Source organism: Megalopta genalis, chromosome 4 (genome assembly GCF_051020955.1).
Source record: "Megalopta genalis isolate 19385.01 chromosome 4, iyMegGena1_principal, whole genome shotgun sequence".
Taxonomy (NCBI): domain Eukaryota; kingdom Metazoa; phylum Arthropoda; class Insecta; order Hymenoptera; family Halictidae; genus Megalopta; species Megalopta genalis.
In genome coordinates, this window is record NC_135016.1 from 5,432,430 (window position 1) to 5,460,318 (window position 27,889).

The 27,889-nt window shown below is 49.4% G+C and overlaps 2 protein-coding genes across 5 annotated transcripts; one reads left to right on the plus strand and one right to left on the minus strand.

The window, feature by feature from the left end:
* Positions 1 to 14: 14 nt before the first annotated feature.
* LOC117222581 (uncharacterized) lies at positions 15 to 22,919 on the minus strand. Of its 3 annotated transcripts, none has more exons than XM_033474348.2 (8): positions 20,554 to 22,919; positions 13,725 to 13,884; positions 9,261 to 9,418; positions 5,920 to 6,076; positions 5,517 to 5,813; positions 4,802 to 5,112; positions 4,367 to 4,737; positions 15 to 4,290 (listed from the first exon to the last, which is right to left on the minus strand). In XM_033474348.2, exons 2-8 carry the CDS (start codon positions 13,876 to 13,878, stop codon positions 3,462 to 3,464), a joined length of 2,277 nt encoding a protein of 758 aa, XP_033330239.2. In that variant the 5' UTR covers positions 13,879 to 13,884; positions 20,554 to 22,919; the 3' UTR covers positions 15 to 3,461. The 3 variants fall into 3 exon arrangements, with proteins under 3 accessions (XP_033330239.2, XP_033330241.2, XP_033330240.2); XM_033474350.2 differs by having other exon boundaries at positions 4,367 to 4,713; positions 20,554 to 22,918; XM_033474349.2 differs by having other exon boundaries at positions 15 to 4,266; positions 20,554 to 22,917.
* An 86-nt stretch (positions 22,920 to 23,005) lies between these two features.
* Positions 23,006 to 27,467, plus strand: LOC117222573 (uncharacterized). Of its 2 annotated transcripts, XM_033474341.2 has the most exons (6): positions 23,006 to 24,925; positions 25,545 to 25,671; positions 25,753 to 25,857; positions 25,933 to 26,194; positions 26,931 to 27,113; positions 27,246 to 27,467. In XM_033474341.2, the coding sequence occupies exons 1-6, from the start codon at positions 24,673 to 24,675 to the stop codon at positions 27,291 to 27,293; spliced, it is 978 nt and encodes a 325-aa protein (XP_033330232.2). In that variant the 5' UTR covers positions 23,006 to 24,672; the 3' UTR covers positions 27,294 to 27,467. The 2 variants fall into 2 exon arrangements, with proteins under 2 accessions (XP_033330232.2, XP_033330231.2); XM_033474340.2 differs by lacking the exon at positions 27,246 to 27,467 and having other exon boundaries at positions 26,931 to 27,182.
* The last annotated feature ends 422 nt before the right edge of the window (positions 27,468 to 27,889 follow it).

Consider the following 27,889-nt stretch of genomic DNA (forward strand, 5'->3'; position numbering starts at 1 on the left):
TAAAGTACAGCGAGTCAAGATTAAAATTTCCACCGTTTATATTGAAATCGTATAATATTCATTTAGGAAAACTTATCGATCGTGTGAAGATATACGTGTACACGTACATATAATATATCGATACATCGTCTAATACTTAACATAGAAAAATTAGCGTGGGTCCTCTATCCGAAGGCTTATTCGTTGAAAAAATACTGCATTTTGTGATATGAAAATCTACTGGAATGAGACGCGGTTTATTTTCTTTTTCTGTTTTTTTTCTGTTTTTTTTTCCTGTTTTCCTTTGTTTTTGTCGACATTGTATTCCATATAATACCGCATCTTAACGCATATCGCGGGCGGCAACGTGTCGCTCGTGCGACACGCGGCCGTCGTTGGAGGGAAGCATAAGCTAGAAGATACCGTGGCGAATGATTTTTTTCCTTTTCCGAAAAGAGTCGCATGGGACCAGAAAAATATGGAATGCATATATTTGCAAAAAGTACAGGCACTCGAATCAGCTACACCGGTAGTTGTCTCTCTCTCTCCCTCTCTCTCTCACTCTCTCTCACTCTCGTTTTTTCTTTTCTTCTTTTTGTCTTTCCTTTTGATATCCAGCCCATGTCTTCGAGCTTATACTTTGAGCCTCGTTTACGAAGCATTAAGTACCATGCACCCTAACGAGATGTGTTTGGCAACGGACGCATTTCAATGACATTATCGGTGATAATTGACTATCGGATCGCGTTCTTGCGTGTCCTGCGGAATGGAAAATAATCGAGACACATTGTCGTGGCGTTTTGTACGTATACTTCCGGTGGTACACGTTGTCTCGCTTTACTTTCATTACGATTCTAATCCGCCAAACGATTCGTCCGCTCGACAAACGAGGAGGCGTACACGGGCCCAGTAAACGTTCGATAGACCCGGCCGAACGCCGGGGATCGGCAACAAAACTCACAACACATCGAACTGAAACACCGGCACACCGATTCTATTACACGTGTATACAGTAATACAGTTTCTTGTAACGCAACTAACCGAGAACTATCTAAGTAACAGGGGGTGGGTACGGGCAAGTTCGTAGGAGCGGTTGCGAGTGCAACGTAAACAGGAGTTTCGCGCGATCTGTGTTGCATGCTGATGCGTCTGAGAAATGAACGAATAGAAAGCTAGGGGTCCTAGAGAAAGATCGAACGTTACGGAACATTCATCTTAACTTTGGTACACGGAGATGTTAAACTGTCTACCGCTACGAATGGAAAACATTGATTTTTTTCGAATGTCTGCGGTGCTTGGCCGAACGTTACGAAATCTTCGCGGCCGACGAGGGCAGGGCGCCCCGGTACTCGAGATAACGAGGAACGTCACTGTGCTGATTCCGTGAATGATCGCACGTGCCCGTGTCACGAGTACACGTATTTTCGCGATCTCGCCACTTTTTACCAAGCGCATGTAACCCGGGCTTGTACGGGCAAGTTCGCGTGCACCGTTGAAACAATGCGGCGAAATAATGTGGCACGATTCCAAAAGCATTTCGTAATGTTCAGCCCAGGAAACGTCGCATTCACGATTGCTACTTGTGGATGGATTACATGTATTGGGCCTTCGTGGGCATAAAAATTCTACACGAACAAGAAACACCCCCGTCGTGCTTTATCGATCTCCTGTGTTGGCGCGACTCGTCCCGGACTCTACAGACTCTATAGACGACAGGGGGCTTCGTTGGTTTATAATTTTGTTAACACGGACGTAAAAATTCGACCAATTTGAAACTACCATAGTTTCGAACACGACAACGATTGTATGGTTCGCGTAGCAGACGCGTGTCTTCGCCCGCGACGAAACTGAAACTTGTTCGGGCATAAGTTCTCCCTAATTGACGCACAGATTGTGCATGAAAATGGACAATTTGGGGTAGAGGAGATACGATTATTCGAGCTTCGCGGCTCGCTTTTATGATCGATGACAATCGGCAGTTGTAAAAACGAGACGCAAGGCTCGATTAATCGTATCTCCTCTTCCCAAATTGTCTGTTTTTAAGCGTGAATCTTCTAGGCGTCAATTAGGGTGAATTTAATCCCCCGTAAACTCTGCTCTCTGCGTAGAATCCTAAAACGTATCGCGCGATTCCCATTGAAATTCCACGAAGGGTTGTCGTTTTATAAAAAATCTAATTCCCGCAGAATCATTGGAACCGTACATCGATTACACGTACATTCGACACAATCACACATCGATCTCGGTATTTAGGATCTTCCAATAACTTCGGTTCTCCCAAGCCTTCCGATATATTATTCTACTTCGTACGCAACTCGTATCGAGTTCGCAGTCGACGACGGCAAAGCGCAAATCAATCGAGACCTTTTTAACAATTGGTACGCGTCAGTTCGAAAAAATATGGCGCGCCTATGATCCTCCCGCGACAGGTGGGGGGTCTTCTAAATGATTTTTCGAGATATCGAATGTATTTCACATCTATTACAAACATGAAAAATCCCATCGTTCGCTATACACGTAGAGACTATCGCGCTATGCTCGTTTCAACTAATTATCTTCGATCTACGATAATTTTGTCTAAGATTTATCTATACGAATGGTGGGATGGGTACCGATCCGCGACACACTGACAGAACACCTTCTCGCTCGTTTGATTTGCGCTTAAAGTAATCGGTTCAATATGAACCCTCGATCCGGCGTGCATATTCGTTCGTAAACCTATCCTACACGATCTGAACGTACAATTCGGTTTCACGTATTCACGGTTACATTAATTGATGCTTAGACAACAAAGTAGAGACGTCGAGACGAGGAACTGAAAATCAACTTCGAAATCCGGATTCCCGTAAATGTTCGATACACGTATAAGTTGATCATGCACTCTGGTATGTTATTTGTTTCTTCCTGTTGTCAAACGATTATATGTATAGACTTGATCGACGATATGCTAACGAGGCGCCGCCATTGCGTGGTCGAACGAAATGGAAACGGAGAAGTAACGGCGAATAGTCGAGGTCGGAGGTCGACGGATGCTGCGACAACGCTTCAAAGAAAACACATCGATGGTAAATTCTCCCTAATCGACGCTCGGATTGTGCGCAAAAGTGTACAATTCGGGCAGAGGTTCGAGCCTTGAAGGCTCGTTTTTATAGACACAGCTTGTCAACGGCTACAAAAACGAGCCGCGCGAGGCTCGAATAATCGCGTCTGCCTTTTCCAAATTGCAAATTCCCAAATTATGCACCACCCGAGCACCAATTAAGGGGCATTCACCGTACCGGGAACGATTCACGAACGAACAAAGAGACAAACAAGAAATATACGACTAGAAAAACGTAGGAACAACGGAACAATGGTCAGCGCTTAGAAAACTGCACTTGTCGACGATTATTAGACAAGGAACGAGTCTCTTTGTCATTCGACCGCGGCGAGGAACAAAGAAAGGGGACAGAGAAACGACGACGGAACACGGTTTCGCGGTCTTAGAAGATGTGCGGCGCTAACTGCAATTTCCACAAGGAAACGGGTCGTGCAAACACCGTCACCTGACCTTTCTCCTTCCCCCCGACTAAAAATACGTAAAGAGGCGCTGGTCCGTACGAAGGTGTTTCCGAGTCGTTAATGTCCGCAGCGGCAACCTTTGCCCGTTGCCTTTCCGCCCTCGACGCGCTAACCGCTCTTCTAGAAGGAGAGCCTAACGGCAAACTTTTCGGGGGCGCCCTCGGCACCCTCTTCAGTTCTTGAAGCTCTAATAATTCCGCGAACGTCTGCGAGGAGGACCGACCGGCCTCGTCCTCTAAAACACTGTCCGGCGGGCTGTTCAACATTTTCGCGTATTTGCCGTCTTGCGACTGCTGTTGATGTTGCTGTTGCTGTTGTTGCTGTTGAGATTGATGCTGCTGCTGCTGCTGCTGCTGTTGCTGCTGGTGCGGTTGCTGTTGATGATGGCCTCTGTTCTCGTTCAGCCCGAGATAGTTCGGATTGCAGAAGCCGAACTGGCCTTCGCGTATCGTCGACGGGGTGACGATGGGACGGTATTGCTTGCATTTCCTGCCCGACGGCCAATCGTCGTCGCCGAGAGGGTCGCCGGGGCTCCTGGCCTCTATACTCGCGTAGTCCGAGGTCGATTCCTCCCCTTCCTCAAGGTCGGCGAACCGCACGGACGCCGACGTAGGTATCTTCGAGGTGGTCGGCGTTTTAGGTGTCTGCAGAGCAGCCTCGTACAGGTGCGAGCTGTAGCTCTCGCCGCGGGTCGGCTGGCAGGCCTGGTGCATCGCCGCGAAGTCTCTGAAATCGTAAAAGGATCGACTGCTAATTGCCGAGGGATCGATCGAGCGTGTAGCTCGCGAACGCGTGTGCGGGCCTCGTGCCTCCTGCCGAAGCTTACCGTCTCTCCTCTTGGACCTCTATCAGCCTCGAGGTCGGCGGCTCCTTGCGCTCTTCCTCCTCGTCCTCCACCTCTTCATCGTTGTCGCTGTTCTCGTCCGGATCGACGAAAACGAGCCGGGCCGCTTCCACGGGCGTCAAGACCGGGGTCGGCAGTGTCAGCGCCCGGAAATTCGGCACCGAGGTCGGATCCCTGGTCATCCCGGAGCCGCCGACGTTCCCGCAGGTGTTGCTGTCGGTGGACTTCGACGACGACTCGGACGGCTTCTGCCTTCGACGCGCCAGCGCGTTCGCGCTTCGGGACTTCACCATTCCCGTGGACGGTTCGATCACCTCGGCGTCCACTTGCTGAAACGGATAATAGGAGTTCGCCTGCGGGCAGGCTCAAATTGTCAAATGCGGTTTTCACGCTGATCTGTTTCGGTATCGGGCGTACCTCCTGCGGGCTCTCCTCGTTGTCGTCCTGGCCGCTCAGCACCGAGTAGCTGCACTTCGTCGGGTGGCTCAGCCGCGACAGATTGATCTGCGACAGCTTCGAGATCTCCTTGAGGAAGCTCGGCCTTGTCGGCGCCTCGTTCGGCGATATCCTGTTGTTGTAGAGCCTCGTCCTCTGGTTACGCAGCTTCAGCTTCGGATTGTCGATGTTGGTCCCTCGTATCAGCAGCTCCGACACCGCCAGGGCCACGCTCTCCGCCCTCGGCTGAGGTTTCGGACCCGGCACCGACAGCTTCTCCCACGTTTCTGTGCCTACGATCAGAGCCGGCCATTGTTCCAAGAACATTCGGTGTTGCGAATTCATTTTTCGTATGCAGGTTTACTCGGCTAGTTCTTCGAATTAAGTTGTGTTCGACTAAATCATTCGAATAGAATTTTATTTCACTAATCTTTTGGATACAATTGTATTCGACTGATTGTTCGAATGAAATTGTATTCGTCTGATCATTCGAATACGATTTTACTCGATTGATCATTCAAATAATATTCTATTCGTCTGATCATTCGAATACAATTTTGCTTGACCAATCATTCGAATAAAATTGTATTCGTCTGATCATTCGAATACGATTTTACTTGACCAATCATTCGAATAAAATTGTATTCGTCTGATCATTCGAATACAATTTTCCGATTAAAATCTAATTACCGCCTACCGAAATGAAACCTCCAGAGCTCGTTCGTAGCCAGACCGCCGCTTTCTCCGCCGAATATCAGCATGCAGCTGGGCAGCCTGCAGGCCGCGTGGCCGTGTAGGGGCCCTGGACCGGGTTTGTTCTTCAACAGGCACCAGGAGGCGGTGTTCACGTCCCATCTCCAGCAGTCGCTCCTCTCTTGAAGATCGGTCATACCTCCGTAAACGTACATGGCATCGCCGTGTAGAACAGCGGAATGCTTGTGCCTCGCCGCTGGCCCACTTTCGCCGGACGAGAGAAGATGCCAAGATTCCGTTTCTAACGAACAAACCGTCGGATCGTAACCGCCGCACGAATGATCATCGCCTACGCATAGTTACACGCATACTCGTTCGCATACCCGTTCGCGTGCTCCTTGTCTTACCGAAATGGAACGCCCAGAGTTCCGGGGAGCTTCCGCGGAGATCCTGGTAGCCGCCGTAGATGAGCATTTGGCCGCGATGGACCAGAGCCGTGTGGCCTCTCCGGCCTCTAGGAACGGTGCATCCTCTCTGCGCCCTCACCTTCCTCCACATGTTCGTCTAGATGGGCAAGGATCACGGTTACATTTCTGCGCGGTGCTTTTCACGGCTCGAACAACAGGGCGTTCTTTGTTCGTTTTATCAGTTACGCGCGGCGCCGGCGACAATGGGCCAAGAAAATCAGTAATTTCGTCTGGACGGGAGAGTCTGCTGAATGCCGAATATCACCGGGGTTGCGCGTAACAAAAGGTACAGGAGAGCTTCAATTTGTCACGCCCTTCTTTTGCTCGTTGAATAGACTCGAGTTTAATACGGGAGCCCGCCAGCTGAACAATACCGGTTGCCGGTTTTTCCAGCGATAGGACGCCGGCGAGCCGCGGCGGTGCTTCGTACGATCGCAGAATGTTCGGTGCGAGCGAGCTTCTCCGTTAACAAACCGATCTATTTCTATCTGTTTTGTGAAAAACTCTGCTCTCGTGAAAAATCTAGGGCACAAGTGACGCGTGAGATGCTTTAAGAACAAAGGGGCGCTCGTATGTATGCGCCGCATTTAATTTTATCGACGCAATCGATGGGCGAGGGGTAGATCAATTCCGCGGAAGTCCGCCGCGATCGGCTCCGAAAGGGTGCACGACGAACGATCCGTTGTTTCTGAGACGAGTTTTGACCATCGAGATCCTTCCACTCTCGCAATGGTCGGCGTGCGTACGACCAACGAGAAGAAGAAGTAGAAAAAGCGGAAGGGGAGGAAACGCGCGAAGGAGAGAAGATGGAAGGAAGGAAGGAAGGAAGTAAGGTGTACAGGCCGCGCAGAGGGGTGCTGAAAGTAATTACGTAACTTGAAGCACGTGCCTAAAGTTGATAGGTCTGTACAGCCACTTGCGTTTACCCCGCGTCACGGCACGAGGGGGTCGCGCAAGGGTGGAGCAGTCGGTAAATTCGCCATCGACGTTAAAACGCTGTAAAATTAGCGAGAAAACAGTTATCACCGGCGACGCGGCGAACTCATTTCGAGGCTCAAAGAAACTCGAGGCCGCGGTCGGCTGATCTTCGCCGGCACGAGGGAAGAAGAGCGAGGACAGCGGGGGAGGATGGGCGCGCGAACATGAAATATTCAGCCGAGCGAGATATTTCTTCTGTATCCGATTTGTTGCAAACGGGAGAGGAGTTTAATGGAACACGGAAGGGGGGAGGGGGGAGATAAGATAGGGTAGAGAACGAACGCGCGAGACGCGGCCGACCCCTCCGGGGTTCTACCAATCGGGTTTGCCGGTGCATTCGTAACGCGGATTTCAATAATACACGGCGGCGAGACGCGTAAAGGGGACGAAACCACCCTCGGCTCGGAGACGGTCCAATAAGTAAACGCGAGTGGACCAAAAAATCCTCCGGAAAGTAGCAGACCATTCGATATTTATCCCCTTCGTTAAGATGATCGGGTTCCACCCTTTGGAGGATTTCTTTTTTGCCTTGCCGTATGAAACGTGTACGCGTACATGTAACGCGCGCGCGCGTATCCAGCGCGTTGACGTCGAACAGGGAATCGCCGATGCGGCATCGCTATCCACCGCGTATCCTGTTTACTCCAAGTTGATGAATTTTTAACGATGCGCAGGTTGAGAGCAGGCAGCCCTTGGGAGGATAAGCGCCATTCACTTTCGAGGGTACGAAACGCAAGAAGGAGCTGTTGACACCGGCTGTTGCCGACGATTCCTTCCCCCTCGCGACGTACACGCGTATCAAACGTTCCCTGGAAGTGTCCTTCTCCGCTCGCGTCCCGCTTTCGAACGCCACGTCGAACCACGTCGTGGCCAATGATACGACCAATCGGCTGTTTACGATCGATAATAATCGATCGCACGCGACTCCGCGATCGAGCGAACCACCCTGGCCTCTCCCTCCCGCCCTCTCACTCTTCGATTTCTATAATTCAACGAACAATATTTCCTCGAGGAGCGCTCGAATCTGTTTCGCGTCACCCTCCGTCGGCCCTGTGTTCCGATAACGATCGCGTAACTCGGTGTCGCAAGCTCGCAAAGGAAACTCCTAATGATCTTACCCGTGCTAGAGGGGAGCGCGCGTGCAAGGGTCGCCGATATACAATAAGAAGAGAGAAGCGAGAAAAAATCGCACCCTCGGGAAACCGCTAAATCAATAGGACCGTCATCAGGTACAAGCAGTTTTACACGAGGACGTCCGCTCCTTCTCCGGATCCTCCTCCGATCCTTCGAAACTAGCGGAGATGGGATAGGCGCGGGGGAATCGTGTTTGCCATCCGATGACACGCAACGAGGGACGACCGCAGTTGTGATTGTTCCGCCGCCGTAGTACGTAGTCAGTGAAGTGGCAAAGAGTCCTTGGGGAGGGGGGAACGACGCGTCTCGATTGGACGACTACAGTAATTTCTCCCGGAATTGCCGAACTTCGGGTGGCTGTGAATTTCCTTGCGGTTGTTCCTACGTCTAGGTAAGTCATTGTTACGTCGATGCTAAGGTCTGTTAAAATGTGTTCAAATGGACCGCGCAGCTACAAGCTTATTCGTTACAATTTATTAGAAGTTACTAGGTACGTGACCATCTCGAATCGTGGCACGTGGCCTTCGAGTTGCCTTTGAATCGTGTCAAGTGGCCTCCAAATTGCCTTCGTGGCAAAAAAATTAGAAATAATAGAAATTAAATCATCGTTTTTACTCTAGCATCACTATGTATTCATACTAATGTACACCGGCATGTGGCCACTGCCTTTTCTCGCCGACTGCCCCGAGTTTCTACGAAAAACGAGCCGCGCCCCCCGAAGAATCGCGACCTAATATTCTCAGATCTGCCGTTCTCAATTCCAACCCCCGAACATTTCTAATAGAAATTACTCTACCAAACGAAGTACATAACCTTGACATAGTGCAAGGCTGTCCCTGGATCCAGGTACGATAAATTCTATCGCGAATTGTCCCTCGGCTTGCAAACAAAAATGGACGCTCTGGCGAAAGGGAAGCAGCCACGCGTGATTTGGCCAGACGGCAATTACGGGATCGTTCGTCGGACGAGTTATGAATTTAAACGAGAAGCGGCGAGCCGAGGTATCGTCGATCACCGTTGATTGGACTCCCGGAATCGTCTCGTTTACCAAATTGGGGAGTGTCGGGTGCCTCGAACCGCGACGCTCGCAAGAGGCTAAGCAAACCGCCCGCGGCCCTCGGGGCCGACGTTCATCGGCTAGACGTGTTCGACGGATAGAGAAACGATACCTTGACATTGTAGACCCACAGCGGCGTTTCCGTGCCAGCCCAAAAGCCGAGTTCACCCCCGAAAACGTAGAGGCAATCCTTGTACGCGACCGCGCTGTGCTCCTGAAGCGCTGGCGGCCTTTCTCCCGCAGGATGCAATTCTTCCCATTTGCTCTCGGCTGGAAAGAAAAAAATACAGAATAGGGTAGAGCAGCGTGCGTTGGCTCGTTAGTCAAAACGGTTTCGCGATGCCAGCCTCTCTCTCTCTCTCTCTCTCTTTCTGTTTGCGCGGCGGTGAATAAACACGATTTGCGCGGGCCTCGCTTTTGTGCGTTTACGCGAGGGGTGGACGGGACTCCGCGTAGTTGAAAACGAGACTCCCGTATAAAGAAACAAAGAGGCTCGCATTGTGGGTTCCCGCGTGCCCGCATAATTTCGGCACCTCCGCTTTCTCTCTCTCTCTCTCTCTCTCTCTCGCTCTCTCTCTCGGGGTCTCCCGAAAGGAGAACCTCGCGGAAACGGATGATCTAGTTGAAGGGAAGCGGTTCCGATCTCATGGGTGCCGAGATAAAAAAAAACCATTCCTCGGTACGCTAAATCACGCTGCCACCCGCCCCGGCAATCTGCTACCGCGAAATAAATCCTCCGGTTGGATGGGGCTTCCCAGGAACGTGGGACAGAAATAGAGTTGGAACGAGAGGAAGCGAGAGCGATAAGAGTCGAGGATGCAGAAAGGGTGGGACTCCTCTCGAGGCTTAAGTCTAAGCAGTGCCAAGGGCACGGTAAAAAGCGGAACGTTAACGCAAGAATCTTCGAGGGATAAGAGCGTATTATGTGTTCGCGTGTCGATAGAAAAGAAAATACAACGGCAGCGAGCTGCCAGCCAACTTTCCGACGAACACGATAGTTTTATTCGCCTTCCGGCGGTTCGGGATCTTTTTTGTCTCGCCCCCGCCCCCATCCCTTGTAAACAACGAACAATGTTGCAAAGTCGTTAGATCCGCGGCGTAAGAAAGAACAAAGAACGCGCATGAGCTTGTCTCTGTGTCAGGCCGCGCTCCGTCCGAGGGTCGAAACACTTTTTCTTCCCTTCGGTGTAATCGCTTAACAAGTCGGGCAAGTCTCGGTTACCCTTCGGAAGTTTTAGGATCCGGGGACGGAGAGAGAGAGAGAGAGAGAGAGAGAGAGAGAGAGAGAGAGAGAGAGAGAGAGAGAGAGAAAGAGGGACACTCCCCTAATTTAACCCCGGAGAAGAAAAGTAAAAGAAATCAGCGGCGCGTGAAGTTCCACTGCGCGAACAAAAGAAGAAGTCGAGTCCTCGTTGCTGATTAAATCGGCGAGCGCCCCGATCGAGTTTGCAAGCGTTTCGCGGCGGAGCATTGCATTATCCTGAGAAGTTGCTCGCGTTCAACACCTCGGCGATCGTCCGCGTTCTACATTGCCCGGGCTACTCGAACGTGCCCAAGAACAAAGCCTACGAAATTTACGTAAGAGCCGTAATACGTTGGCCGAGGTGCTCGCAGCCCTTCTGGGCCGCCACTAAAGATGCCCGACATTGATTAGGTATACGTGTCGTATCTGGTTGGCCGCGAGGCAATGCACTCCTTTGTCTAAAAGTGCTGTTCACGGAGGAAAATCGCGACGTTGCAGCGTCGGCGCTGCCGACGAAAAATATTGGGTTGCGTAATAAGTCCGTCCGCGTTTTCTTGCAGGAAAATTATGCAATTTCTATTCGGATCTACCCGGTCTTGAAATAGACGTTTCCAGCTTTTATTTAAGCTAATTCGCATAGAAATAGCTCTTAGAGAACGTATCTCAAAATTCATCTGAACTTTTCCATTTATATCTTGTAACCCGGTGATGTCAGAGGTTGATTCCTTTTAATTTTTCAAAACGATCTCGTCGTTCTATTGCAATCTAATCTACCCTGTCTTAAAGTAGACACTTTCAGCTTTCATTTAAGCTGAGTCGCACAGAAATAGCTCTACGCGAACGTATCTCAAAATTCATCTGAACTTTTCCATTTAAATCTTGTAAACCCCATGATGTCAGAGGTTGATTCCTTTTAATTTTTCAAAACGATTTCGTCGTTCTATTGCAATCTAATCTACCCTGTCTTAAAGTAGACGCTTTCAGCTTTCATTTGAGCCAAGTTTCACAGAAACAGCCCCGCGAGAGAACGTGTCTCGAAAAATTCATCTGTACCATCGATCTGAATTCGTTTAATTTAACCTTGTCTTTTCCTAGGTGTCAGAGATCCGCGAACGGACCTGTTACACCACCTAATGTAGATCGCTACGTGTTCCAATTCGCTGATGGAAAAACTGCTCGCGTTCGATTTACGCGTCCCGGCCGGAAACCGAGCTAGACGCGGAACGCGACGTCGAAAGGACCCTTCGTACCCCACGCTTTCGAAAGTTCGCATAACCCATCGAAAGATGGAGTACTCTCAGGGTTCGCGATATCACAATGTTTTTGCAAGATCGAGTATCCACAATGCTATGCTTTTAAAACATACCGGTGGTCCCTCCGGGAGCCGCTTGGCCCCCAAGAGACGGCCCGCCAACCCTTCTCGTACTGTTTTAATATTCTCCGCGTTCCCCGCCGAACAATCCCTCCCTGATTAATAGAGATTCGCGCAGCCAGTCGGTGCTGAAACGAGCACGCGAACGACTATCCAACGATTCCCATCATTCGAGACAGGTCGCGGATCGACGTGCTCGCGATTCAACCCTTTCCTAGTCACTGGGAACTCAGCTTCCCACCGAATTTTAGCGCGCACATGGACACCAGCCTCAAATAATTCTCATCGATGAAACGTGCTGCCATCTATATATAGGTCTCACCACCCTTAATTTTGAGGGGTGAAAAATTAAAAATAACAGGAAAGCGAACTACAGCTGTATTACTATATGACAAAATTAGGGTAAGCGAATATTCCAGTTTGTTTGAAAATTCGTACAGGGTTAAACGAATCAAGTTTTCGGCGAGTTTAAATATTCGACGACGCAGTTGCACGGACCAACATCGGGTTCACGGCAGAACCGCGAGAACCGTTTACACGGTTGTCCCATTGTCACGCGTCTTGCATACCCTGTGTCGGCCGATCGAAAGTTGTGCAACCGATTCTCAGAGTAAACCCCGTGCTCAACGAGGAGGCCGCAATTAATTCGCGCGCGTCTGGATCTCCGTGGAAACAGCCGTAATTGCGGTGTATCCTCGGTGGCTTTGCCCGATGTACGCGTAGGCTTTAATAATGGCGTATTATTGATCAGACTGAACCCTGTTTAAATTCCGTGACGCACCCCTCGGCTCGCGGAGCGAGACCATGGGGGTGCGTTGGTCAGAGATGTTGTTCGTGTACTCTGGTTACTCGGGACATCGGGCATTAACACTCGAGCCTGCGGGGTACATTTCGACCCAGAGTATAAATATCGCTACTTGTAAACCATTATATCGTTAATTTAACCTTGACAATTTATCGTTTCCTGACAATTGTTTGAAATTCTCGCGTGTTTCATTACGGTTCGTGGTCGATTCCTTTTAATTTTTCAAAACAATCTCGTCATTTTATTGCAATCCAATCTACCTTGTCTTAAAGTAGACGATCTCAGCTTTCATTTAAGCCTAGTTGCATCGAAATAGTCCCACGAGAACACATCTCAAAAAATCCATCTGTAGTGCTCCTTTTAAATCTTGTAAACCCCACGATGTCAGAGGTCGATTCATGTTAATTTTTCAAAACGATCTCGTCGTTCTATTGCAATCTAATCTACCCTGACTTAAAGTAGACGATTTCAGCTTTCATTTAAGCCTAGTCGCATCGAAATAGTCTCACGAGAACACATCTCAAAATATCCATCTGTACTGCTCCTTTTAAATCTTGTAAACCCCATGATGTCAGAGGTTGATCCTTTTAATTTTTCAAAACGATCTCGTCGTTCTATTGCAATCTAATCTACCCTGTATTAAAGTAGACACTTCCAGCTTTCATTTGGAAACAGCAACGCGTCTGGAAGGTGTGTCTAAAATGCAAATATGTTGACAAGAGTTCATAAATAATATTGCAAGCGATCCTAAACTAGCATGGTTACGCTTTTGTCAAAAACATCCCCCGTTCGAGCATCAACCCCTCGATATACTATTTTTTTTGGCAGTTACTGCGATTAGAAATTTTTCGATCGCAATAATTTCTTCGAAGGGAAAGAAAATCGATGCTTACTTTCCGCCTATAAATTGACTCGAATGCTTAAGTATCGATGATCAATTGATTAGAATTTGATTCCAATTTCAAAGGACCAAATAAGACGTAAATTATCGAGTTAAACAACTCGATAAGTTATCACCAGACATTTTAATGTACCAAAAAGTCGTCCTCCGCGTCCCCGAATTTCGCCGCCTCGTTCGCAGCCCCAAAGTTGGTCGCGTCGCTGTCGCAGCTCGGCTAAATTCAAATGCGCGTCGTTATTATATTCGACCACTTACCGAGGCTGTACCGCCAAAGATCTTTGAGTGGAAGATTGCCGTTTCGGCCTCCGAGAAGATATACGTGCCCGGCGAGCAAAGTGGCGCTGTGCTTGCTTCTGGATGGTGGTGCCGGACCGTTCTCTGTGCCAGCCGCGGTAACCGAGCTCCACATTTTTTCCTGCGACAGAAAACATTCAACGATCGGTCGGTAATTCCGCGAGAGACACAGAGCGAAAGCTAGAGAAAGAGAAAAAGAGAAAAAGAGATAGAAGACAGGATGAAATATGGATCCGCCGGCAGCGAAGCGTTCGCAAACGACGGGGAACAGCATCTTCGAACGCGTCTCCCGTCCGCGTTCTCTTTAAACGTATTAGCGGCCGGCCGTGTCGGGCTGCTTGAAATTCAATTACCGGAGCTTCGAAATCGAGTTTCGGGTAAACGAATGCACCCTCGCGCGCCCCAAACAGGCGTACGCAAATACGGCGGGCACGGGAATAGAGTTCAGCCAGGCCCGGCGGACGATCCGCGCCCGCGCCCGCGCCGCTACAAATGGGATTCTCGATGGTGGAACGGCGTGCAGACAGACGATGATGGTGGTGTTGCATGGTGTTGTACGGCGGTGGCGAAGGAGGAGCCGGCGTAAAAGGGAAATCAGGGAACGCGCCCCGGGCAAAAATAATGGACGCGGCTTGTGCCAGAAGATTGCTCGGCCGAAGAAACTTTTCGTCGCGCTTCACGAAGTACGCGTTCGTTTATTTTAACGAGTTACGACGAACGGCGTGGCCGCGATTTAAAATGTTTCTCGGAGGCTCGATGGTCGCGTGCGCGCCGTAAAATCCGAATGTCCGTCGGGACGCGGCCGCGCGTCGATTCCGTCGGCGTGTTCCGTTATCCGTCGGGACGCGGCCTCGAAATATCCGAGAGCCGAGATTTTTTTAATCTCTCGCGTCGGAGCGGCATCGGCGCGCTCTCTGCACTCGCGCCGCCAGCTTGACTCTTAATAGAAACGACAACAGCTCGCGTAATTCCCGCGACTGCTGCGAGCTCTTCGTACATTTCCAAGCCCTTTATATTCCCCGCTCGTGGAATCAGTGGCGGAAGTCGAGCGCAAGGAGAACGTTGCGCCGTTTCTTGAAAGAGCGCCGGCAACGTTCAGCGAGCTGCTTCTATCTGTCTCTCTGTTCAGCGACCGGGTTCCACTCCACTTTGTACGCGCGGCTTCTTATCGCGACACGCTGTTTTGGGTGAGCCCATGCCGAAAACAATGCACGATCCTCTTTTAGCATTTGGCTGATCTGTTGCGATCGCTTTCGTGCGATCGGACACGGTTGGACTGCTGTCGCGGACTGAGGCCGTGTCGATAGCTATCGATACCAGTCGACAGATTTCGAGCCGAGACCGAATCGCATCGAAGACGGATATCAAACGGAATCGACGCTTTCTCGATGCTCTGAAATATCGATGCGTGGCTGACACGTTCGAAAACGCGCGAGAACAACGGCGATATATCTGCGATAAATGTTTCGATGGTACGGAACATTTTTATGTAATTGCATAATGCGTGCAAATAATAAGAGCAAATAGTAGGGCGTGATGTAATGAAACATTTATTTATCGACGGGATGCATTATTTATCAGCGGCGCGGATAATCGCAGACACGGGGTAACTTTTACATTGTCGGCGATATTTAAACCGAAACTTAACAAAACGATGTATTCGTATATTTCTGTATTAATAGAGAGTTCATAATTGTTCAGTGATAATAAATACTAATTTAGTACTAATTCAGTATAATTGTACAGTACTGCAGATGATATCCTTCAGCTGAGACACCCTGTACATTAAAAAAGAACTCAACAAAATTTGTATATTATATTTATATTTGTATTGATTATGTATTATATTATATATTATATATTATATATTATATATTTGTGCTAATTATATATATTATAATTATACAATATATATTATATATTTGTATTAATTATATATTATATATATTAATATCTGTACATTAGAAACAACAGAAAGTAGAAATGTACAAATGCGATATTTCGTCGAGGTTTCGTTCAGCCGTCGATGACAATGTAAAAGTTGCTTCAAGTCTGTAATTATGCACACTAATTTATAGTTGGTCGACCGCCATGTCCACGGACAGGCGCGACTTATCGACGACGAGGGTCGCTGGGAGGCCACGAATTTTCGGCGAATCCTCTCGAACACAATCGTTTTACCGAAACGCAGCAGCTTCGCCCGGTTCGCCGTCGGGTTTCGAGTACGCGGCGGGGAAGCGCTTTCTTTTACGAGCTTCCGACGAGGCCGGCACGCCGACGTTTATCGACCGACGACGGCAATTTCATTTTTTCCGGGTTCGATACGCGGGGAACGCGCCAGCGTAAAGAGTAAAGATTCGACTGGATTTCCATCGTTCGGCTCCCTTTCCGGTTGCGAAGGCGAAGGGAGAGGCCGTAGGAGGGCTGGTTTCTCTCTCTCCCTCGGTTTCTCTCTTTCTCTTGGCTTTTCTCTCTTTTTCTCGGCTTTTCGCTCTCTCTCGGCTTCTCTCTCGATTTCTCTCTCTCTCGGCTTCTCTCTCGATTTCTCTCTCTCTCGGCTTCTCCCTCGATTTCTCTCTCTCTCTCTCTCTCGATTTCTCTCTCTCTCTCTCTCTCTCTCTCTCTCGATTTCTCTCTCTCTCTTTCTCTCAGCTTTTTTCTCGGTTTCTCTCCCTCTCAGCTTCTGTCTCTCCCTCGGTTTCTCTCTCTCGGCTTCTCTCTGTCCCTCGGTTTTTCTCTCTCGGCTTTTCTCTCTCTTTCGGCTTCTCTCTCGGTTTCTCCCTTTCTCCCTCGGTTTCTCTCCCTCTCAGCTTCTGTCTCTCCCTCGATTTCTCTCTCTCTCGGTTTCTCTGTCGGTTTCTCTCTCTCTCTCTCGGCTTCTCTCTCGGTTTCTCTCTCTCTCTCTCTCTTTCTCTCCCCCGGCTTCTCTTTCTCCGGGTTTCTCCCTCTCTTCCCCTCAGCTTAACTCGAGTCACGAGGGGATGCGTTGCCGCGTCCGGATCCCGAAAAGGGAACGCGCAGTCAGACAATTTCCTCCACCGCGCCGACACTCGCACTTCTCTTGATTCCCGTGTGCCGTACGGCACATGCTCTGGATGCTCCTTTCGCGGCCGTTTCGCCATTTGTCCGAGGATCTCTTCCCACCGCGAGGTTGCCCCGCGTGTTTCCGGCACGTTGCCCTTCTCGGTTCGGCGCCAACGGCTCCCGATTTACTTAAACACCACCGAGTCCCGTGGATCGCTCTCGATCCTTGATCCCGATCGACGAAACCGACCGCGAAAGGCGACGCGGCTAAGACGCGGCTAGGTAGAGTCTATCATTCTTGTCTTTGTTGTTTTTCTATTGTTCGAGTCACCGGGCCGAACGAGTTTTTCCTTTCGCTGAATGGATAAGGGTTCGGAATAGATGAAATAAAAAATAAACGAAAAATAAATGAAGATAAACGTCTCGATGTGTCTTTCGGGTTCTCTCGGCGTACAGTAAAATTCTCCCAAATGTACGAAGCGTTCCATAATTCGAGCGCATCCTCCCCTCGCCCCTTCCTCGTCCCGAGTAATTAATGACATTCGAGACGATCGTCTTACGGAGCGGCCGCGCGATCGTTGAAATTTCCACGGGATCGCGCGTGGCGACCCGGCTCGAACAATATTTTTAAACGTCGGACAGTTTCGGCGCGCAGCACCGGCAACGAGATTTTCTTGCGCGTCGACTATGCACCGCGGAAATGATCATTAACGCATTCTCAGGCCGGGGATCAAGGCTGGCTCTCGTTACAGCGGATGCGCATGCAAAGAACCACTTTTCACCGTGCGCCTCGTCGCCGCGGTCTTTTACCCTTTTCTTTTTTTTCTTTTTTTTTTCGTCGCGGCTTTTTCTCGCGTTCCTCGCGCGCACCCCCGGAGAACGAAAGAGCGAAGCCAAAGCTTCTGCCAGCTTGTGCAATATTGAGGCACAGGCCGCGAAAAATGAAAGGTGCGCGCGCGCGCGCGTCCGGACCGGTTAGGAATTCTGACGGCGATTCGAGCTGATGCCGACGAGAACGTGCCTGGTCGCTTTGTCCATCGACGAGCCACCCTTGTGACGACGAACTGCCTGCCACGTTTCGACGGATTCTCTTTGCGCGCGGTTACGAGTCGTCGAGTTCGTCGAGTTCGTCGCGTTCGATCCGTTCGAGCGGTTAACCTTCGGGCGGCGGGCTTTTTTTCAGCATTTATGGCTGCCGCGGCTGGGCTCGTTCGAATCTCTTTCATACGTTTAAATATTATTTGAATTTAATATAGGATAATCAAATTTAATTTAATATAATACAATTCAATATGTGATAATCAAATTTAATATATAATAATAAGATTTAATTTAATGTAATAAAATTGAATTCTAACGAAATTGAAATATCATCGAAACCGCTTCGTCGAGACCAAAGTTAATCCTTTCGTTAGTTGCAATATTAATTGATCGTGGACGACGCGAAAATTGTGGTTGTTTACCGTGCGGCCAACGATATTAACGATCAGCTCGTCAAATTGTGTGAAATTGTTTCTCCCTTTCTTAGCTTCCTATTTTTTATGCTCCGCGATATATCCGAATAATCTTTACGCAATCTGTGCCGTTTGTTTCGAGTATTTTATGGACGATTATTAAAATTACCGAACGACACGAGGATCCATCAAAAAGAGTTAACAGTTAATAATTACATACGACTGCTAAAAAGATTAGAATTTTGATGGAATGCTTGTAATTCTGGGCCCGAAAGGACCCAGCATCCGCCGTCCAATGTAGGGGTTGCAAGTCGTGGAACGTCGGACTTCGTGTCGTGTACCGAGTACAGTAAATTCTCCCTAATTGACGCTCGGATGGTACACAAAAAATGGACAATTTGGGAAGAGGAGACACGATTATTGGTATAAAATAATCTTGCGGCTCGTTTTCACAGTTACCGATTGTCAACAAGTGTGAAAACGAGCCGCAAGACCTCGAATAATCGTGCCTTCTCTTCCCAAATTGCCTATCTTTCCGCGCAATCTGAGCAGAAGTCAATTAGGGAGAACTTGCCGTGCATTCTGAACGACGGCCGCTAGAAGAAGAAACCCTCCATCGTGTCAGCGGTGTCACTCGCAACGGGATCCGTGCGACACACCACCTTCGCCCAACTACGTTTCAAGCGAACCGTACAAACAGCGTCCTACGGAACCCTATCCGAATCATGGTTGACGAACCCGACGGAGGATATTTCCGAGCCGGTGAGTTTCTTCGCTGACCTGATTCTCGGCCGAGCAACGACAAACTCTCCTGAACGGAAGACACACCGGACACGCGGCTCGCCGAGAGAGAATCGCGGAGAGCGCGGGAGGAAATATCCGGACCCGCGATTCCCGGTATCCAGGCCCGCGGTTCAGGCCCCGCGAATTAGGCCTGCGACCCGGGTTCACGATTCGGGCCCCGCGAATTAGGCCTGCGATCTGGGCCCCGCGAATTAGGCCTTGCGAATTAGGCCTGCGATCTGGGCCCCGCGAATTAGGCCTGCGATCTGGGCCCCGCGAATTAGGCCTTGCGAATTAGGCATGCGATCTGGGCCCCGCGAATTAGGCCTTGCGAATTAGGCCTGCGATCTGGGCCCAGCGAATTAGGCCTGCGATCTGGGCCCCGCGAATTAGGCCTTGCGAATTAGGCCTGTGTTCCGGGCCCGCAGTTTAAGTCCTGCGAATTAGGCCTGCGACCCGGGCTCGTGGTTCAGGGGTCCCGCAAATTAGGCCTGCGTTCCGGGCCCGCAGTTTAGGTCCCGCGAATTAGGCCTGCGACCCGGGCTCGCGGTTCAGGCCTCGCGAATTAAGCCTGCGATTTAGACCCCGCGAATTAGGCCTCGGGAATTAGGCTTGCGACCAGGGCCCACGGTCCAGGCCCCGCGAATTATGCCTGCGTTCCGGGCCAGCGGTTCAGGCCCCGCGAATTAGGCCTTCGAGATGGAACGAAACCTTATAGAAAGATCGCGAATATCTCGATGCGACGCTAGGCGATAATCCTTTCTTGTTAATGCCCGGCGGTATCGGTGCCCCTGAGTCGGGTATTAGTCCCGGTCGGGTTTCTATAAATGGAATTAAAGCGGGAACAGCAGAATTTACGGTGGCTCGCGATTTGCCATCGATCAAGTTTTACGCGGCAAGGGGCCGGGTTGTGCGCTGCAACGACACGCCAGCCGCGACAGGCTCCGGCAGCGGCGGACGGTTTCCTTGCTGAACAGAGCGAGATTTATAATAGAACGCTGGCTAGTACACGAATCCCCGCTTATCGGGCAATAAAGAACTCTCGCGGTCTCTGGCATGTCGTTACGCGAGGAACATTGATTTTCCGGGAGGTTAAGGACACCGTAAACTGCAACCACACCACGTGACTTCGTATCGGTGACTCGACCGGGAACGGAGCAGGCCTAGAGACTGGAACAGATTAGACCAGGCTGGAGTAGATTACGCTAGTCTGGAACCAGACTAAACCAGATTAGGGCAGACAAGTCGCGCCTAGACCGCGCGTCTCGAATTACTGCGGAACGTTCGCTGCTCGCCGCGCGGATCTCGCGTTCCGTCATTTCGTCGCGTGTCTCTCCTCGACGGCGGCTCGGGGAACGGGAGCAATGTCAAGTTTTCGGCTGCTTCGACCCACGTTAAATCTCGAAGTCGCCTGCCGGGAAACATTGGGTGACGACGCGAATTAATCGGGAGCGCGAGGGGGGAGGGGCCCGGCGGGGTGGCGCGGGACCTCCGCGGCGAGGGTAACGCAACTTAACAGGCTTACTTACCTCTCTACTCGGTGAAACCCTCTATCTCGTTAGCTGATGGCGAATGCAACTTGTGACCCACATGCAAGCGACGATTAAATCCGACTAAGCTCTCGCCTTTACGGTGATAAGACCGCCGGCGGCTGGATCGTCTTCGACAATTAACCTCTCGTCCGCTGGACGCGCATTCCTTCGCTGGTCGGCCTTAATTCATTGGCTCGGCCGACGTCGCTCGGACGGATACATGGCGACCGCGGCTCGTCGTCTTTATGCACCGTTTAAAACGGTCCCCCGGCGCTGACCATCGGCGAGTCTCCCGTTCGTCGTCGTCGTCGTCGTCGACGTCGTCGTTGTTTCAGGTTGCGACACGTCGTCCGTACAAGAGCGCGCAGCAGCAGACACACACAGAAAAACGCACGCACACCACGCTCGCAGGCGCGAGCCCGCGATATCGTAGAGGAGACACTTCACGAAGAAAGCGGAAGTTTGTTGCCGTACATGCGTCGCCGCGTCACGTTGATTCGCGTCGACACGCGGCTTATCTTGCGAGACGAACGAGTTTTCGTCGTTCGTTGCGCGAGCCAGTCGCTCGCCGTCGTTCGTGGCATCTAAAACGTTTCCGCTTTCGCAGTAACCACCCACCACCCCCCCTCCCCCCGGAAGGCCCCTCGATTCGCGGTCAATCCGCGACACGCTCGAGATTAATTCTGGAAAGGACACTTTGCGCCAGGATCGAAGGCGAAAAACGTCGGCGCGTGTCCCGCGCGCGGCCGCGGCTCTCCGGCCGGCGACGATCAATCTCGCCGATCGACGAACCGGGCACCGGTGGTGCGACCGACGATCCCGTTCTCGTTGATCCGTTATCGCGACTGGAAACTGGGGGAAAATGAACGGCGGAGAGGCACGACGTCGCGAGCGGAACGGAGAGCGGCACTCTGCGTGCCGAACGTTTCTTCCGTACTGCGTCCGAGTCGAGCACCTACCTAGTCGAGCCGTCATCGAGGACTCGACGCAGGCGCCCCGAGGAAAACCACCCCCCCTGTAACCCGCAAACTCGATCGCTTCCATCCCCTTTGGCTCGGCCAGGGGGTGAACATCCGCGAGTCGGCCGCGCTCTACCATAGCGTACCGTACCCTCGAGTATATGGACAAACGACAGACACCGGGAGAGTCAACTCGCTCCGACGCCGAGCGTTCTATAATGGACGATCGAACGCGATTTTAAGCGAGCCTCGATCGCCGGCTGTCCCGCGAATCGGGGCAAGCGAACGGGGACGTTGCCAACGATTTCCTGGAATTGTTTCCTTTGCCTCGGAAACAGGGAAATGGAGAAGCTGGGGAGGGCGGTGCGATTATATTCGAGCCTCGACTGTTCGAGCATCGCGTATCTCCTCGTATCGAACGATCGTATCTCTTCGCGGGTCGCGCATCTTCGTTTCCAAGCTGGGCCAGTCGATTCGGGAGAATTTGCTGCACCTGGTAGCGAGGTACCCGCCGAATGCCCTCAGCGAGGCAAGATCGGCAGAGGTTCGAAAGCGCGGAGTCGCAAGGTGCGTCGTGCACCCTGCGGCCCGAAACCGCGAGCATGCGTGGACGGCGGGGCTGCGGATCTCGCGCATAGAATGTTCCAATGTTCCGCACCGGACTGGTACGGAACAGCTTCTGAGTCGGCTGCTCCGGCAGAATGACACGGCACGGGTGAAAGGTTGCACATGCGCCAGCGTCGGTCCCCATGGAAACGGGATGCGAGCGGCCGCGTGTGAATGCGTATTGATTACTCCACTCTTGCTCCATTCCGCGATCTCTTGGTCCTCGTTGTATCTCCTCCTCCTCCTCCTCCACCACCTCCACCTACTCCTCCTCCTCCTCCTTCGGTCCACCTACCCCTCCAACCAGGGCTTGCCTCCTCTTTTTTTCGCGGCTGGCTTCTTCTTCTTCTCTCTTTCGGTTCGTCCGCGCAACAAATCTTTCCGTTTCATCAACGAGCTTCCCACACCCTCGTTCGAATTAGCCCCCGTGATATCGCGTATCGCATCGCAATCCCCGCGCGCACCGACAAAGTCATTCTACTCGTCGAGATTTACCGCGGCTGACCCCTTTCACGGGACCGTTCGACGATGGCGACGAAACAGGCATGTTTGTTACAGCCGATCTCACAAAATTCGAAAACGGGTTTACGCGAACGGGTTCACATAAATCGCCGAGACTCACGGATTCTGCGTTCAATTGGCATTTGATTTTAGTCGTGTGTTGTAAGAAATGGGTTTTCAGCCGTTATATGTACAATTAAATGAAATGATATTGAATCGAATTAAATCTTAAATGAAATCAAATCAGACCAAATCTTAAGTGAAATTAAATCAAATTGAAGCGAACTAAATCTTAAATCAAATAAAAAATCAAGCTAAATCTTAAATGAAATTAAATCAAATTGAGGCAAACTAAATCTTAAATGAAATTATATATATAAATCCAGTTGAAGCGAACTAAATCTTAAATGAAATTAAATGAAATTGAAGCGAACCAAATCTTAAATCAAATAAAAAATCAAACTAAATCTTAAATCAAATTGAATCGAACTAAATCTTAAATCAAATAAAAATTCAAGCTAAATCTTAAATCAAATTGAATCGAATCGAATCGAACCGAATCTTAAATCGAATAAAAACTCCAAATATAAATCGAATTAAATCAAACGCAGGTGGCGCCGATTTCTCGCCGCCGGGTCTCCCGTCGCCGGATGGCGGATCGCAATCTCGAAATTCGATTTCGCCGCGGATTCGCGTCGAACGTCGTCGCAACTTTCGCGACATCGACCGTCTCTCCCGGGTGTCCGCGATTACATTTTATCTGCCAGTATCTATCGGCGATGCGAGCCGCGTCGTAATCGCGCGTTTCCTTCTCGTCGTCTATTACCTTTTTAAAAATAGCCTTGGCACAGCCGTAGATAAAATTCGAGATATGACGCAACCGAATCGGTTTCAACGGCCGTAAATATCCAGGCGGAACAAATTATTCCGGCGTACCTTTCGGGATTTTGTAACGTCGGAAGCCACGCTCGAAAACGCCGGCCGGATGCGGCGAGCAGCGAGAGGCCTTCGGAAAGTTTTGAAAAGATGGAACGAACGAAGCCGCCGGCAGGCCGAGGTCCTTTTGCAATGGGAACATACAACTTGCGCGACGCGGCCGAGGATTTTAAGCCGCGCGACGAGAAAGCGGACGAGATATACATATACATATATACATATATATATATAGAGAGAGAGAGAGAGAGAAAAAAAAAGAAACAAGATATATGTGTGTGTGTGTATGTGTGCTCGCGACACGCGTCTTGAACTTCCGGGAAAATGTAGTGCCATTCGCGGATTAATTAAACGACGCGCCAACGGGAACGCGGCCGTAATCTGTTTATTATTCAAATTAATCGGGACTTCTCGCGCGTGTTATTTAAACGAGCAGCGATCTCGCGATCGCGGAATTACCGCGTCCGTCGTCGCGCTGCAACCGTGGCTCGTCTCCTCGTTTCGAGACGCGAAACCTCGCGGATTCCCCGTTCCGTGATTAATCGTCGTGTTCCCTACGGCGACAATAATATTCGGTGCAAAACTGCTGCAAAGAAAAAAAAAAAACAGCGACTTTAATTGAAAACAGTCGGCTGTTGTGTGTCCGTGGAAGAATAGAAGCGGCGTTGACTCACCCGCGCCACTTTATTTTCACCGACACACTCCTGTGCACCGTTTTGTCACACTTTGTAGTTCACAGGGACGCAACGAAAAACCGTCGCGGCGAGCCATCTCCTTGTAAACGGCGTTTCCTTTGCCGTCCTACCGTCGGCTTTCCAACGGATAACCGCGGGCATCGAACGGCGAATCGATCGGAAGAGTCGATGGAACATGGAAATAAACGTGGAACGACGATCGCGGAACGATCCCGAGCCGGCCAGCAGGGCAGACGGTCGGGTGCCAGCAGTCCTGAAGGGTAAATGCGCGACAATTCGCCATGCGTGACCGTTCCATAAAAAGGTGAAACTCTGCGAAGGTAAGAGTCACTTTCGCGGCGTCTTCTCACCGAAATCCGCGGGGCCAGAGCTCGCGAAGAAGTTTCGAGAAGAGCGTTTTTCATTCAACCGTTTATATCGTCATGGCGCGACCACTGATCCGCGCTTATCTGTTGGCTACGATCGTTTGCTGCGCGCACTGCGAGAAAACGAGGTACAATCTGACCGAACAGCCGGCGAAGAGGGACCCCGGCGGCGACAATTTGTTCATCAATATCGTACGCGGCTGGAACACTTCGAATCCGCAACAATCGGCGAACGACACCGAGGCGCACGACAGAAGCCTGGAGAAGCAGTCGAGGGCGACCGTTCATCGGGTCGAAAGCGACCCGAGAGATAAGTTGCATTATTTAAGGGGGGCGCGGGATATTCTCCCCGATTTTCCTTCGGTTTATAACGCAAAAACTGGACGATTTGGAAAGAGGAGATACGATTGTTCGAGCTCGTTTTTATAGCTATCAATTGTCAACAACTATAATAATCTTTATTTATTATTATAATTATTATAATATATTAATATATAATATAATTATTAATAATAATTATTAATATATATTATATTATATATATTATTTTTATTTATATTATTATATATATTAATATATTATATATATAATATATATAATTATTATTATAATCTCTCAACTATAGGAAAGATGCGATTAGTAGAGTCTCGCGGTTCGTTTTCATAGTTAATAATCGACGACTATAGGAACGAGCCGCGAGGCTCGAATAATCGTATCTCCTCTTCCTAAATTGTCTATTTATTTATTTTTATTACAAGTTAGAAGAAAATTGGAGAGAATTTACTGTATTCTAGTGTGAAGTGCTTGTGTCTTTTTCTAACTTCGACGGGGATTTTTCCAAAAGTTCGCACTAGAACACCCCCGCAAAGAATCGTCGAATAATTCCTCGATCCGCGAAGGTATGCATCACGATCCATTAAAATTCGCAAGTTCCAGCTGTTGCGGGCCCAGGCACGCTGCTTCCGGCTCGTCGACGCGACCAGATAATTATCACAAGATCCCCGCGGACGCTGACCGACACTCGACGCGATACGGCGAACGTTTACCGGTCGACAGGTACTGTTCGAAGGGACTGGAGAGCTTTCTAGAAAAAAGAAAAAAATAAGAAAGAAAGATAATTAATCGGACGATTTCTAGATACGGATGGCAGGGGCAGCCTCCGGATTCGAACGGGATCACGCGAAGACCCGCGGGCGGAAACAACCCCGGCGGCAGCTACGAAGGCAGTCACTCAGGAGATAGGTAACCGATTGATCAGACAGATCGCTGGCTGGATCGCTGAACGGATCGCTGAACGTGCTTTCGTGCAAACGTTAGGTTCGCTTTCCGTCCGAGCTATGCGAGTGAAAGTACCCGCAGACCCGGTGGCTACGAGACCGGATTTTCTGGAGGGTACAGTTATGGCAACGGTGGTTACGGAGGAGGATACAGCGGTGGCAGACCGTCCAGTTCCACCGGGTCGACGAGCAGTGCTTACGGAATTTCGGGATCCCTCGCCAATGGCGATGAATTCGGACCAGCGGAGCCGAATTTCCCGGAAGGGAGTGCTCCCTCCGTACCAAATATTCAGACCCAGAAGGTATTACATGGATGCGGTTGTAGTATTTATTCATTTTTGTTTCTTTCTTTCTGTCTGTCTTTCATCTATTCATTTTTCTTCCTTTCTTTCTGTCTTTATTTTTTATTTATTCGTTTTTCTTCCTTTCTTTCTGTCTTTATTTTTTATTTATTCGTTTTTCTTCCTTTCTTTCTGTCTTTATTTTTTATTTATTCATTTTTCTTTTTTTCTTTCTGTCTTTATTTTTTATTTATTCATTTTTTTCCTTTCCTTCTGTCTTTATTTTTTATTTATTCGTTTTTCTTTCTTTCTTCCTGTCTTTATTTTTTATTTATTTACTTTTCTTTCTTTCCTTCTGTCTTTATTTTTTTATTTATTCATTTTTCTTCCTTTCTTGCTGTCTTTATTTTTTATTTATTCATTTTTCTTTCTTTCTTTCTGTCTTTATTTTTTATTTATTTATTTATTCATTCATTCATTTATTTATTTATTAATGCTTTTAACCAGATGGTTTATTTAGCACAGGGTTGTTGCTAAGGGTTGCCGCTAAGGGTTAGTTTCTCTGTTCTCATGGGACATTGTTTAAGAAAATTATAAGTTATTGGCAGTCCCTCTATATCGGGATTACATAAGAAGGAACTGCTGCTCAGAGAAGAATAGTACTTGTCCTTGAGAAGTTTTGTTTCTAGCGTAATACGTTCGTCGAACCCGCGTTCGAACATACTTCTTTTCATTCACGACTTTCTTCCTGTTTTAGGCCGTGGCTTTGAAAGCGTTAGCTGGAGTTGCCCTGATCGGTGCAGCCGCTGCATTAGCCACGAATCCAGTTCTTCTTCCGATCGGCATCGTATCGGCAGGAAGGAAAAAACGGTCCAATTTGTCTACGGAAGAGGAGGATGCGCGTTTCGAGTACATTTCAAGGATTCCAGACAGCTTTGAGGTACTTATGTCGCTCCTTGACTTAGACCAGGTCAACGCATCTGTCGACAATTAGATTCCAACTAGATTCGTTTAATTTAATCAATCATATTCGGAAGATTTCTGTTGCCTTTATTACCGTTTCTCTTTGCAGGATTTCAAAGAATATTTAAGGATGAGGAGTTACAAGCGTCCCCTTTGAAGAACCGATCGCAGAATAACTGCTACGACGATCGGGGAAAGGATGAATTTCTGAAACTGAAATTATCTGGAATCTGATCGACGATATATACATATGATAGATTTTAATCGAATTGTTATAAGATTGTTCGGCAACGACCGGAATCAGAATGACAATAAACAATTTTGCGAGAAAGCGTTTAATGAAGTGATATTTCACGATAGTGAAGGTGATTATCTACGATATCGATGTAACTGATTCTTCTGAAGAGTTCCGCGCCCTTGGTTTACTTTTTGGTTGCTCAATTTTGCCATTATTGATGTTTTTAAGCGGCTCCGCATTCTGCACACTTCGGCGATTGTGGCGCCTCTCGCGGAGAAAGAGCGAAGCTCCCTTCGGAGTCCGTACAGCGCCAATTAGGACGGTGGCAAAACGCTCAAACTGGTAGCCAAGTCAATTTGGCTAACAGTTTGAGCGTTTTGCCACCGTCCTAATTGGCGCTGTACGGACTCCGAAGGGAGCTTCGTTTTTTCTCCACAAGAGGCGCCACTTTCGCTACATATGCGCTGTGTATAGACGCCAGAATAACATTAATTACGGTTAAATTAAACAACCAA